The sequence below is a fragment of the Tinamus guttatus genome, unplaced genomic scaffold (genome assembly GCF_059628265.1).
Source record: "Tinamus guttatus ecotype Peru unplaced genomic scaffold, ASM5962826v1 Tinamus_guttatus_pri_ptg000394l, whole genome shotgun sequence".
NCBI classification, from domain to species: Eukaryota; Metazoa; Chordata; class Aves; order Tinamiformes; family Tinamidae; genus Tinamus; species Tinamus guttatus.
The window spans coordinates 1,180,768-1,193,969 of record NW_028288928.1 but is presented as its reverse complement, the minus strand read 5'-3'; the positions used below and the strand labels follow the sequence as shown (position 1 = coordinate 1,193,969).

General features: G+C 37.0%; 1 protein-coding gene across 1 annotated transcript in view; it reads right to left on the bottom strand.

Moving 5' to 3' along the window:
* VWA8 (von Willebrand factor A domain containing 8) overlaps positions 1-13,202 on the bottom strand; it is a 158,804-nt gene that overhangs the window by 65,247 nt on the left and 80,355 nt on the right. Inside the window, exons 22-25 of the mRNA XM_088530943.1 lie at positions 5,719-5,794; positions 4,912-5,047; positions 3,601-3,720; positions 2,659-2,864 (exon numbers count right to left, since the gene is read on the bottom strand). Of these exons, the coding sequence (XP_088387069.1) occupies positions 2,659-2,864; positions 3,601-3,720; positions 4,912-5,047; positions 5,719-5,794 (538 nt within the window). The remainder of the gene's footprint in view (positions 1-2,658; positions 2,865-3,600; positions 3,721-4,911; positions 5,048-5,718; positions 5,795-13,202) is intronic.

The window sequence follows — 13,202 nt, the reverse complement described above, 5'->3', positions numbered from 1 at the left end:
GTGCAAAAGCCGGGTAATTAACAGATTCTAGGGCCAGAGGGTACATTAAAAATTTACTGTTTGAAAAAGCAATCTCAGACAATCAAAGCAGGAAGATATATCAGAAAAATCTTCCCTAAGCTCAACAGAGTCAGTAGCAAAGCTATTTCCATTTAATTTGCAGTCATGTGGCTTGTCTGATTAACATCTGTCAGGGCTACTGAAAGACCGTGGACTCTGCAAAATGACGTAGAAAAGGTTTGGTGAAAAAACAGATTACACAGAAACCACGGAAGAAACGCAATGGAGGGAGAGCAGAGGTGGCTACTTATCCAAAAGCCACTATTAGAATCAATACCTCTAATATTTGACACAATCTGACAATTAAGGAAACCTTTTTCCCTAAGAAAAGCCCAAGACAGAGGGTAGAACCTAAACTACAGTTACAACCTAGGTGCTAATCACTAACCTAATCGTTACACAAAAATGCCCTCACGACTACCCTGTGGACACAATTCAATATGTTGAAGACTGCGATTAGGGGAGAATGTAGGGAGGATGAGGCCAAAGTCCTCTTGGTGGTGGCCAGCAACAGGACAAGGGGTAATGGGTAGAGGTTGAAACACAGGAAGTTCCATCCCCATGTGAGGAAGAACTTCTTTCCTGTGAGGGTGACAGAGCCCTGGAACAGGCTGCCCAGAGAGGTTGTGGAGTCTCCTTCTCTGGAGATCTTCCAAACCCACCTGGATGTCACCCTGTGCCACGTGCTCTAGGTGTCCCTGCTGGAGCAGGGGGGTTGGACTAGCTGATCTCTAGAGTTCCCTTCCAACCTCCACCATCCTGTGATTCTGTGTGATTAATCAGAATGCCGAGGCTGGCACAGTTTAATTACATGTTGATGTCACAGTAATCAGAATATTCTCTAAACTGACTAGCCCCAATGCTCAGATTTGCTTTCAGATAACATTAAGCAGCTGCAATTATTTCTTCCAAATTTCCAATCCTTTTTTTTGAAGGAAAAAAATAAACAAATTATGTGAAAGAAATCCAAACAACAGTACAAAGAAAGTGGGGCTGTGGAGCTGCTGTAAAGCAAGTTGTTTAACAATATGACTAACTTCCCTCCTTCCTTCCTAAGGACCAGCAGCCTCATTGACTCATTTCCCTCCTTCCTTTTTCTTCTCTACCTGAAGACTTAAAAGCTTCTTACTTTAGAATAACCATTATGTTTATATTCACTGTTTACATTTGGCTACTCCTGGCTTTTTTATTCTTTGGAATGAAAAGCAAACTCCCATAAACAAAAGGTTGAATCCTTTCAAAGACACTGGCATCTTGCAGACTAATGTTACAGGAGAGATCAAAGATGCATGTTGGAGATATCCCTGGCTATTTACACTTGACTTTGAAAGGGGCAACCAAGAAAAAAAAATCCTCCCTGACAGTTTCCAGTGACCACACTAATCTGCTGAAGTAAAGAAGGCAGAAGAAGAAGAAAGAAAAAGAGGCGCTGTAGCTGGACGTTATTTGGAGACGGAAGATGAACGAAGGAAGGTAGGAAGAGCCAAAGATGATGAAGACAGGAAAGGCATCACTTAACAAAAACCCTTCAACACCGGCTTTTCAGCAACACAGTAATTATTCTTCAGTTTATATTTTTTCTAGTTTCATCTCAGATGCATGTTGAAATACACCAGCTATATTATCAACAAGGCACGTGTTCCTCTCAGTATGGTAACACTTATCAATTGGTATTGCATCCTAAAAAAAGTGTTTCACTTACACATTTGGATACATTCCCCAGCCTTTATGTCAGAATTCTGAGTATAAAGTTATTGCTCATACATTCTTCTACATTCCTGCTATAGTTGCAATGTCTCACTCTGTCATGAGACCTCATAGCACCCTACAGACTACAGAACACAAAAATCTCCTCCCCCAACTCTTAGACAAATTGAAAAATTTACGGAATAATTCTAAGCTCAGTATCTCAATGTATGTCTCTATGGGTGAAAATGTACATAAACACAAATTCAAACAATCATGCAGCCATATTATATTAGGCATTGTTAAATGGAAAAATAGTGCAAGGAATTTGAGAAATTATTTTCTAATCATAATTACATTAATATTTCCACTAAGCTTTTTAAATCTAAGATTCAATAAGCCAAGAAATATACCATAAAATCACAAATTATCTACTTTATGATTATAAAAAGCAGAAAATATTTCAAAGAGAGTTCAGCTATTTTATGTTCAAATACCTTGGACAAAAAAGATGCTTTGATTTATAAAGATGTAAGTCAGTATCTACTGCTATTTTATAAATGTCTTTTCTAAATGAGAATTCAGGATTTCACACTTAAAATGTGTGTAGGAAGCAGTCATGGTACCCAAATATCTGTTAGCTAAGTCACTATCTGTGTAGCATTTTCCTTAAAAAAATGCAACCCATAGTGTACTACTGTCATGTCGCAGAGTATCCCCAGTAACTACTTGTCTACACTTGTGATCTATATTCTAAGAGTATCTAAACTTCTGAATGAGTTTGTTCTTTCAACCTGTCATAGAAAATTTCTCATTGCTGTATAATATTTTAAAGGTTTTAGAAAAGACATGCTATTATTTTTCATGCATTTTTGTTTCATTTTTATGGAACCAGAATTTGATGTACGGTACCTGTAAATGTTTTACAATATTCACAACTTCTCTAGTTGAATAGGGATAGGCAATGATTCCTTGATCAGCCAAACTCCTGAGTTCCCCAAAAGCAGCTACCAATTTTTGAAGAACTGGCTCTGGCACATCAGGTCCATATTGCCTAAGCATAGCCAATTCGGACTGTGGTTTGGGATTATCAACAGCATGGCAACTAAAAATGTCCCCTAAAAGAAAAAAGCATAAAGTTAAGCATTTTATAAAGAGAGAGTATAGCAACAGCACTCTTAAATTTCTTACAGCAGTCTAAATGGAAAAGTGATTGGTCAAGAGGATGCTGATTATCTGTTTGTTGAAAAAAAACAAACTAATGAACAAAGAAACCTGCCACTTAATAAAAACCTGTACAGAGGATGAAGTTGTTATGAGAAATGTGTAGGATGCAAGAAGACAGAGGACTCTTCCACCCTTTTCACAAAGGGTGATCACAAGAGAGAAATGAACTTCAACAAGAAACACAAATCAAATGAAATTAGAAAGAAAGCAGAAAAAAAGTTTTAAAGAAAAAATAAGAAAGGTTGTGTGGGATCAATCTGTGAAAACTGCCAAAACACCAACAGATAGAAGAAAATCTTGATATTCAGGAATGCAAATCCTGTGAGTTCTGGAGGACCTCTAGGGTTCTCATTTCTTTCTGTGTACCTTGCAGTGTGCTAGGAAATTTGTCAAGCTAATGTTTACATACATTGGCATTATAATTGCCCTATTCATAAATTCTGTAGGACTGAATTTATTTGTAAAGAATATTCAAAAATCAAGTATCTTCAAGTTGAATCTCACCCTAAGCCTTCTATGTGTAACACAATGTTTGAATCCCATCTTCCCATAAAATCTAGTGAAATAAAGACAATCATTCTATTAATCAGTTCTATTAAAGGCCAACATTTAATATGAATCACTTACCTAGAGTGCCAAAAAAGTCATTCCCTAAGAAAGGAAATCCAGGTCTGTTTGCTAGTACTATCATTCTAAAATCAGGATGAATTACTATTACATTTTCTCTCCCCAGTATATTAGCATGATCTGGAAAATAAGTAAAATTTAATAAATATATATTTAAGCTTTAAGATGGATCAGCAAACTACAAAAAGACCTAAACAGTTACAACAAACCTCTCGGTAACTTAATAGCATGTCCTTTGTGAGTGTTCCAGGTTTCACTTTAAAATTTCATAACTTGTTTCATAAAAATTTAAATGAATTGTTTCACTTAAAAAAGGTAGCAACTGTTCTTGGAATGATGACTGCTAGTCCTATTTGTATTTAATTTAACTTTGCTGAGGTAAGTGGTCAAGAAAGTATTGTTTCACAGAGATTTGGAATCTTTTGGGCTGGGAAAACAGGACTGAAGTTTCTCCTGAAAATATTCTAAAGATTGTGAAAAGTCAGAGACATACGGGAAGGCTCCGTCTCTCAAAAATGAATCAGACTGGCTTCTCTTGCTCTCTGGCAATATGTCTTCATTGGCACATGGTATTTAGGAATCCTTTTACTTCATCTACAACTTCAACTACAATATAAACTGCAACTAGCTAGCAAGATTTTTTTAAAATGTCCATCTACAGTTCCTAATACAGTTCACAAGCACTCATTACATAAAGCATAGTGTCTACGCACATCAGAAGGACACTTGTCTTTCTTTGAAAGATTACAGAAAATATTTAGCTCCTGCTATGCATGTGAATAAAATACCAATTACAAAATATTCTCATCTTTCAGGAAATCTTTAAAAAAAAATGAAAATACAACATTTAATTAGCTAAAACCATTTAAAAATCTATCTTAGATATACTCTCATCTTTACTCCTGGTTCTGGGAAAATTACAACCCAGCTATTCAGATAAGCAGATCCAAAATCATAATTTGGTCAACTATATCTGTTTTGTTTTATGATGAATAAGAAATGAAGCTTTATGGTGAAGCTTGGTTTTCTAATTCCTCAACAGAATTCATGATAATGCTAATTTAAGAAAATGTTTGTGGTTATTGTAGGAATAACAAACGAAGTAATCTTTGTAAGATAAATATTTGACATCTCATACATTTAAAATCATTCTCTAGGGAGAAAATAAGTTCACTCCAAATTCTTTAATTGATAACCTTCTGGTATCAAATGTACATACTTTTTCATTGAGACTCTCTAATTAATAATGTGGTTGCTGAAAAAAGCAGCAGCCTGCCATGCTTTATTGCATAAGATCAAAACACTACTTACTGGCAACGACTCTCCTTCCATCTGACAAAACCATTTCCCCACTTTCTACTAAAGTTTTCAAGACACAGGTGACATTTGTTGGTGCTTTGTCTGCCTCATCAATTACCAAAATATGTCCAAACTTCACTGCTTTTACCTAGAAGAGAGAGGAATGGCATCATCACAAGCCCACAGAGAAAACTGCAAGAAACTATTACTGACTTCTTGGTAGTGAGAAATACCTCAGTAGCACTGACAGAAGAAGGGAGCTGGAATGAGGGAGGAAAATCTGACCTGAACTGCAGCACACTGAAACAAAATGGAAGCAAGAAAGATAAAGAAAGAAACGGGTTTTGGCACATGGATGGTAGGACTGTGCTAAAGAGAGAACTGAGAAGCCAGAGTGAAGATGAACCGGAGTACAGACAGGAAAGTACATGAACCATCTAGGTCTAACTGTCAACAAGAAGCTGAAAGAACTCAAGAATAGTTATAGGAGCTATTTGGACCCCAGCATAGCAAACTGATGCAGGATACTTTTAGATATTACAACAGAAGCAAGAAAACACCACTGCATCAATTAGAATATGTTAGGTTGACACAGAGAGATTATTTTTCATGCTCACTTTCTGTGTTCAGATGCCCTAGATTACCCAATTCAGCAGTTGGCAGAGAAAGCCTGACCAGTGTGAGCAAAGTTAATGACGTGTAACCGCTCTCACCAACTCACCCAAGCAATACTATGATCACAAAGCATTTTTTTATTTGAAAATGCCAGGGTGTTTCACTATTTATTTTAAAGAAAAAAAACCACAACCAACTACTGACCAGTGGTGAATCTTCATATATAATATGTCCATCTTTAACAGAAGGTTGTAGAGTAAGGCTTTGCACAGTGGTATCTCTGAAAAGCAGAAAAATAAAATATTAATTGATATACAGTGGAACTTTAGCTTAAATAAGCTTCAAAATGCACGTATGTGGCCGAAAACTCTGTTTTTCGCTTTTGCAGGAGGAACAATATTTTCTAGACTTCATAAAGAACTTAAACTGAGACCACCACTGTGGTAGCTTGTTGGTCAAGGGAGAACATCATAGCAGCTCCCAATCTTTTATGAACCCTGGAAATGAAGACACTGAAAAGTCAATTATTGCTTTTGCATAGAGGTACATTACTACTATTATTACCACTTCTAGTTAAGTATTTTAAACGATCACTTACATGACAAAGAGGGAAAACTACGCAGAAGAAACAAACAGGAATTCACTGTATCATATTGAAATTGATAATATTTTAGTAACTCTTCTCCATATGACATATCACCAGGAAGAAGTCTAAAAATACTTTTGTGGAATTCCAAAAATCAACTATTTTTAGTTCAATCTAAACTGTACCAGATGGAATAACTTTTACTAGCACTTGCTACAATTTGTATCATAAACAGTTTAAATTCTCGGATGCGATTAGAAGGCTAAAATAGCAATAGTATTGCTTTTTGAAAATCTATTTGTGGCTAAATTACTCAGATGATTTTTTTTTCAAATTAAAAGTAGCCTAATAAAAACCTGTAATAAGAATATTCCTTAATCTACATTATTATCTATTTCAGTCAACACTGAATGTGCACATAAATGAAAAACAGCTGCAACTCAGACAGGGCCAACACAAAATACCACCACACTGGGTCAGGAACCAGGGGGGAAATCCTCCTCATTCTAAACCTTGTACTGTCAAGATTCATAAAATCAGCCCCATGTAACTTGAGGTTCTGAGAAATAAATGAGCTAAGAAATGAAGCACAAGTGGGAGACAACAGAAGGTCCCTGTTATTCCCACAGTTCCATAAGAAATAGGAAATGCATTTCAGTCTTTGGGCAAGTAGACTATGTAAGCCGTTTACTCCTATATTTCAGGATTTGGATTACCCCAATTCTGTGTCAGCAGGAGGATGAGCTGTTCACGTCTCATAACCAGGCAGGAGAGCTACATTTGTGTCGCTCGAGACCCACAAAACGCTGCTCAGCAGGTAAGGCTGGTAACCTGTGCATCAGGTGCAAGACTTGGCACAACAAAAACCTGCCACCTTCCACAGCAATGCAGTAGAAAACAAACTGTTTGGTTATGCTTATGCATTTCATACGCTTACCTTCCTTTTGCCTTTAATTTTGAAGCAGCTTGTAAAAAAATCAGCAATACTCTGATAAGCTCTATGAGTACAGGAAATCCAACACAGCGCTACTTGCAGTAAACTACTAAATGACCAGCTTCCAGTGACAGCTTAAAACTGACAGCATAACATGGCAATCTGCTCATTTTGAAACTCCTTTCAGCAGGATTTCTTTCTCTAACAAGTAATACTTCCTTGTTTAGCTTTAAAATCATGATTGATTTATCCCAATGTCTCCCATGCAAAGCAATAAAGCACAGGGAGGAAACAGAGCTATTTAGTATCTGGCTACTTCACTTGGACTTCAATCCAGGAGGGAAAAGGCTATAAAGTCAAATTTTCCCCCCATCATTTATCTCCAGCAACTGCAGCCTCTCAAAAAGAGCAGAACTCCCTAAAGATAACTGTATCACACTGTATTGACATGCAACTAATGCAGCTCAGCATAAATTTTATAACCATTTAATCCATTAACCTAGAAAACCTGCTGAGAAACCCAACCCCAAGCCTCTGTTGTTATCCTTCTTGTTTACCCATTTCTCTGTGGGACAGAGAAATCACCAGTGGAAGCAACGCCGACAGACCCGTGCTGCCTCTTGGGCACAGATGACTTGGGGACTGAATTCTTTCTTTTCTTTCATCTCATTTTGTTATCGGTGGTTCCCTGTTGTTATTCAGGCCTAATTGTTTAAGGAAATGTTTCAGAAAATTTGAAATGTACTGTGGAAGCTAAATATACAGCTGAACATTAATTCCATTGGTTTGATGACATAAGTGGATGCAAAACTCCAGTATCTGCTTAGGCTACTACATTCAGCAAATGCATGTAAGAATGATTTTTCTGGGGTTAGCACAGATAAATGCAATTTTCCTTTTGGAATCAGAAGCCATGCAGTTAGATATCACCAACTTCTGTTCTTCAGAAACTTAATATGAAGTAAGTTCAAAAAATAGCTAAAAGAATTTGTCTCCTTAGGCCTTCCTCTTAAATTTTCACTTTGTAACTGGCTATATAAATGTAAAGACACTCACCAAAAGAAAAAAAAAAGAGTAAAAATACGCTAAATGTGCAGTATTTCTGAACAATATTGGTTGTGGATTTTTGCAAGCGTAAAATGCCCTTGGAATTCACAGCACTAACTATAGCATTTCACTCCCACAGAAAATCAACTAAAAAGCCTATCTCCTATTTCACATTTACTTATTAACATCTTAATTTTAACTAGGCTCTGACAAAGGCAAGAATATTAAACCCCCTTAACTTCATCACAGTTGGCACCCAAGATGAAAATAGTGCTAATATAAAGAAGTGGGACTGTGGGAATAGAGAAGCGGGTGAGGAAAATCTGTCAAATTCTCATCCTACTTAACTGAACAGATATTTCTCCAGGTTGCAAAAGAAACACCAGTAAAAATCAGCAAGGAGATCAGCAGTATCTTTCCTAAGAAGTTGTTTTTATTTTTTACAAGCATTCAGGGAGGCCTCTGCTTCCCTACAACCATAGAGGGAGGGAAGAAAATCCGGTACTAACGCCCAGGAACTCTTCTTCTGACCATTCCATTTAATTCACAGCAGCACTCCCGAGACTGCTGCTGATGTTGTTTGCTTAAGTTCACTCACTCACACTAGTGAACTCGTCTGTTCTGCCCATACAGATTCGCTCCTTGCTGCTGGGGTACTGCTTCCCCCACAGGCAGCCCTCAAGCTTCCAGGCTTGCTGAACGCACACTAGTCCCTGACAGCTACTACGTCTTGAGCAGCAATGCCTTCTTTCCTGGGGTAAACTAGGAAACACAGCAGGAGACATTTCTATAAACCCCAGAAAACCATGTTGTTTACGTGACGTGTCTGCAAAACTATAGATTGTATGTGCTGCAAAACTACATATGTGCTGCAAAACTATAGATTGTTTGTGCTGACACGTCACCCACCACACACTGAAATCTAAACACTAAAATAGGATTTGAACCATTGTATTCTTGATTAATTGTTATGAAATTTAAGGAATGGAAAATGTATTGTACTGCTGCATTTTAGAACATTAAATTATAGAATATCCCATTAGCACCTCAGCTGACATGCCAGACATCCATGTTCACTGATATTAGCTGAAAGGCAAAAAAAAAATCAGAGTACCAGAATATAGCTTGTAATGATTTTTGTACTTATTTCTGTGATATACATCTATCTTCTCAGCCCTATTTCAATCTGACATGAACACGGCCATCTGGTGTGACCTCATTCTAAGGGTATTTGGAAAAATAGTTATTAGGTTAAGAGCCATTTGAAGTTGTTTATTGGTTTAGCTAATCCACTCATGTATTATGCCAAGGGAGATTGAGAGATCATACCCCATCAAAAAAAACCTGCCTGAATTTGACATTTACAATGGAATTTCTTTCACTTCGTTGCCTGACCTATCGTATGGCCACTGCATTGCATGATCTGACTACCATGCCCAGGAAATTTTGAAGCACCTGTAAAGCCAAGCAGCTCTCTCACTTCTCTGTTAAAATGATATTTTAAAGCCTTTTTTTTTAGCTTCCCTGTATGCACCAATAGTTACGCCCCTAATTTTTTTCAGATAGGACATTGTATCTGCTCAGTGGGGCATGTATTTGTTTAAAATGTAAAGAATTATTTGGAGTATAAAAGTACTTATTATTGGCATGACTGAGGGTGGCAGAACAAAGGCTGAAACATTATGTTTAATCCAAGTTATAGCTTAAATCAGGTTACCGAATTACTTAGAAGTGATCCATCTTTTAAAACAAGGTGTGACATTTCCACATAGATCCTTGTAACAACATAATGAAATTCACTCCCCCTAATTGTCAACCCTGTAAATGAAGAAACACGGCTTCCCACAGCTCCCCTTGTTTCGTACAGGAACACAATTCACTGAGTAAACAGCTGGAAACTGCTACTCTCAGCTTCAGAGGGAAATGAAGGGTGTTCTGACCCACATTATTGCCCCACAGGAGACACTCAGCAGGGAAACACAGGCTGAATTCAAACGCTGCAAACGGGATAAATGAGGCAGCTCTTCAACACCTGGAGTCACCTCTAATACAACAGCGCAGCTTAAGGGCATTTTTTTCCACAAGTCTGCTACAAAGATTGATTTTCAGTAGTTGTTCACTTAGAGAACAGACCTGCAGAGCTATATCAGCATCCAAATTATCTCACATAATCATGTATTCTTTTTCAAAAAGGAGACCAAATGTAATTCTGAGAACAGGTACGCTACAATTTTATAGTATTCGATGTTCATCTAAGTCTTGGGTTACTTATGTTACTCTTTCTCCAACAACTTTCTAATTTAGATGCTTTTTTAAAAAAAATCTCAAGTCAATAAAGCTGAAAGAGTAGTTGTAAATGATCTCAGCAGGAGAAAGAGGTAATTAGATTTTATACAGATCATGTGTGCTGAAAAAAAAGAAGGAAAGAACATTAAAGGATTAATGCACAGTTTGTAGAGATTATTGCTTGTAGGGAAGCTGTAAACTCATTTTCCTACCCCAAATCTCTCCATTAATTTAACTGTTAAAGATCACAATATAGCTACATTTATTTAAAAAAGAATAATATACGTAAACTCAGTTAATTTTAAAAAGATCATCAGATTACCGTAATTTATCAGAGAGCTAGAAAAGGCACAGTACAAAACATGTTAGGTTTTTAAAATAAACTCTGGACAGCACTTTCAAATCATCACTCACTTGAACAACTCTAACAGGATGTTAAATTCTTACGCTCATTCTTCAAAAGGAAACATAGCAATAGGAAGATAAGTATAAGCAGCAAAGTATCTTCTAAAATTACAGTAAGGTTATAAGACAAATAGAATTTTTGTATCAGTTAGTAGCCTGTTGAGAGAGGTACTTTTTCTTCTGGAAGGTTGTAATTTTGTTGAGGAACACCCATAGCAGACGCTCTGTAGAGATGAAGAGAGTGGGCTGCAATATATGCACTTCTTACAGCCAATCAATAGCTGAGACAGCATAAAATCAGGAAAACATTAAGATAAATTTTCCCTTAATAAAATAAAATTTCCCTTAACATGAATTATTTACATTCATATTGTAACAAGAAAGAAATGTAAAAGTTATTAAACTTAATCTCATTACACAACCTGTCTTATTCTTCTTGATCTGAAAATAATGAAAAGTCTGAAAGTGCCTCTTTTTTCCCCTTAAACTGCTGCTCCATTCTGACATGTTTTTGTGTTAAGTAAGGACAGTGCATACAGCCTCCCCACAAGGAATTGCTAATTTGTTAAATTATTTAATTTTATAAAGACAAGAGAAAACTGATCTTTAACTTGAAAAATGATTTTTTTTTCAACTGGACATTTTTAATTTTGCTAGCCACTTTATCCAGATGCCACCTTTCAGAAATCATTGGCAAATCAACGGGCAGACCGTGCACCCAATTTTATGAAGAAAGTCCTGACACAATAAACAAACAAAGAGTCTTCCTGAGCCACCCACATGTGCTGCTTGGAATACAGATCTCCTTTGCACAGTGGGTTTTTCTTGACGAGGGGCTACCCCCTAAAGAGGGAGGCTGCGGCTGCTCTCAGAGCGAGCAGGAGCACAGCTCATGGGGGCAGGCAGTTATTTCAGAGGGTTCCTCTGCTTTCTGACCACACGACCTCAAGCCAAGATGGCCTCAGCAGAATAGAGGCAGCGGCTCTTTCGAGACCAGATCTCGAGTTCACACTATCTGGCTCTTCACAACATTTCTCCAGTTCTCTTTAGCTGCCTAAGAATTTAGATGAGAATAAATTATATGTAAATCTTGTTCTCTTTTTTTCCTTTTTTTAAGCCCATGTACTAAAGACTAGAAGTTTATTTTAATGAAAGTTAAAATCACACACCATATGACCCCAAAAGCTCGATGTACATATTAATCCAGTGCTTTTAGTGCACATAAATCTAGCACATAATCCAGTGTCTTTAGCACATAAAACCATTTACATTAGTACAAGCTACTGTAAGATGTAGGTCACTGAATTTTACACCCTGCTTGTCAGAGCTTAAACCGCTCAGAAAAATGGACTGTTATACGTCCCTTCACCACCCAGTACAAACAAGTAAAAAAAACTCTTGAGCCATAAACCAAGCTTGCACTGGAAACAGAAGGATAAAAGTGGTACAATCTGCACAGAAGTGGTAACTGCAGTGTAAAGAAATCATTTGAATTAAAATTTAAAGATGTGGTTGACAGTAAAACCAAATTACAAAAAGATTGGTGATTAAACAAAATCTGAAACTAAGTGATTCCAAAAACTAAGTGATTAAATAACAGATACAGAAATGCTTGTACACCAACAAAACTATTATTTGTGTCTACTAATTTAGTAATTTCACTAAGCTACTAATTTGATGGTAAGAGAAGCAAATTTTTTTTGTCTTTAATCACATCAAAGGAGCTAGCAGTTTAAAGTCCACAATACTTTCTTGGGATGTTTTGTGCAGAGCATCTGGAAGCTGACATTTTTGCATTTATCTATTGCTCTCATCAGTGCTAGGGAAGATTTTGTAGTCTTAATACAGCACATGTTCTTGCTTCAGTCTTCCAAAAAGCTTTAACATCCTTTTCATCCTTCTGTTGAATCTTGTTTAAAGATGCTTAGATGCTTCACAGTTTTGCAAGGAACCACTCTTGATTTCTTTTTACACTGCTCACATTAGAAAGATCAGAATAACGACAGGAAGGGTCAAAATGAGCCTTTCAAAGGTTCATACGGTTAGGCATATATACGGATACTTCATTCTGAGTTAGGTTTAGTTGGAGGATATCAAAGTTTCCAAAAAAATTCTAAGTGTCTGTCTTCAATTTATATATAGATCCCTTACAGGCCCCAAGTGCACTGGACTCACAAATCTTCACCTTTCTAGAGGGATCATGAAAGCGCATGAACCAAGGTGAAAGCAGCAGGAACTTAAAATATCAGGCAAGATAACACTGATGCATGTTTTACAACTGGGCAAACAACAGCTTGAAAAGAACCACCCTGCCAAGGTAAGTAAAATACAGCATTTCCGTGCTGGAACTTATTCTTGTAGGAAACGGATTGGGAATCTGTGGCAGATTAAAGTTTCTTCCTCACACATGGAGAAGCAGCAAGAGGCTTC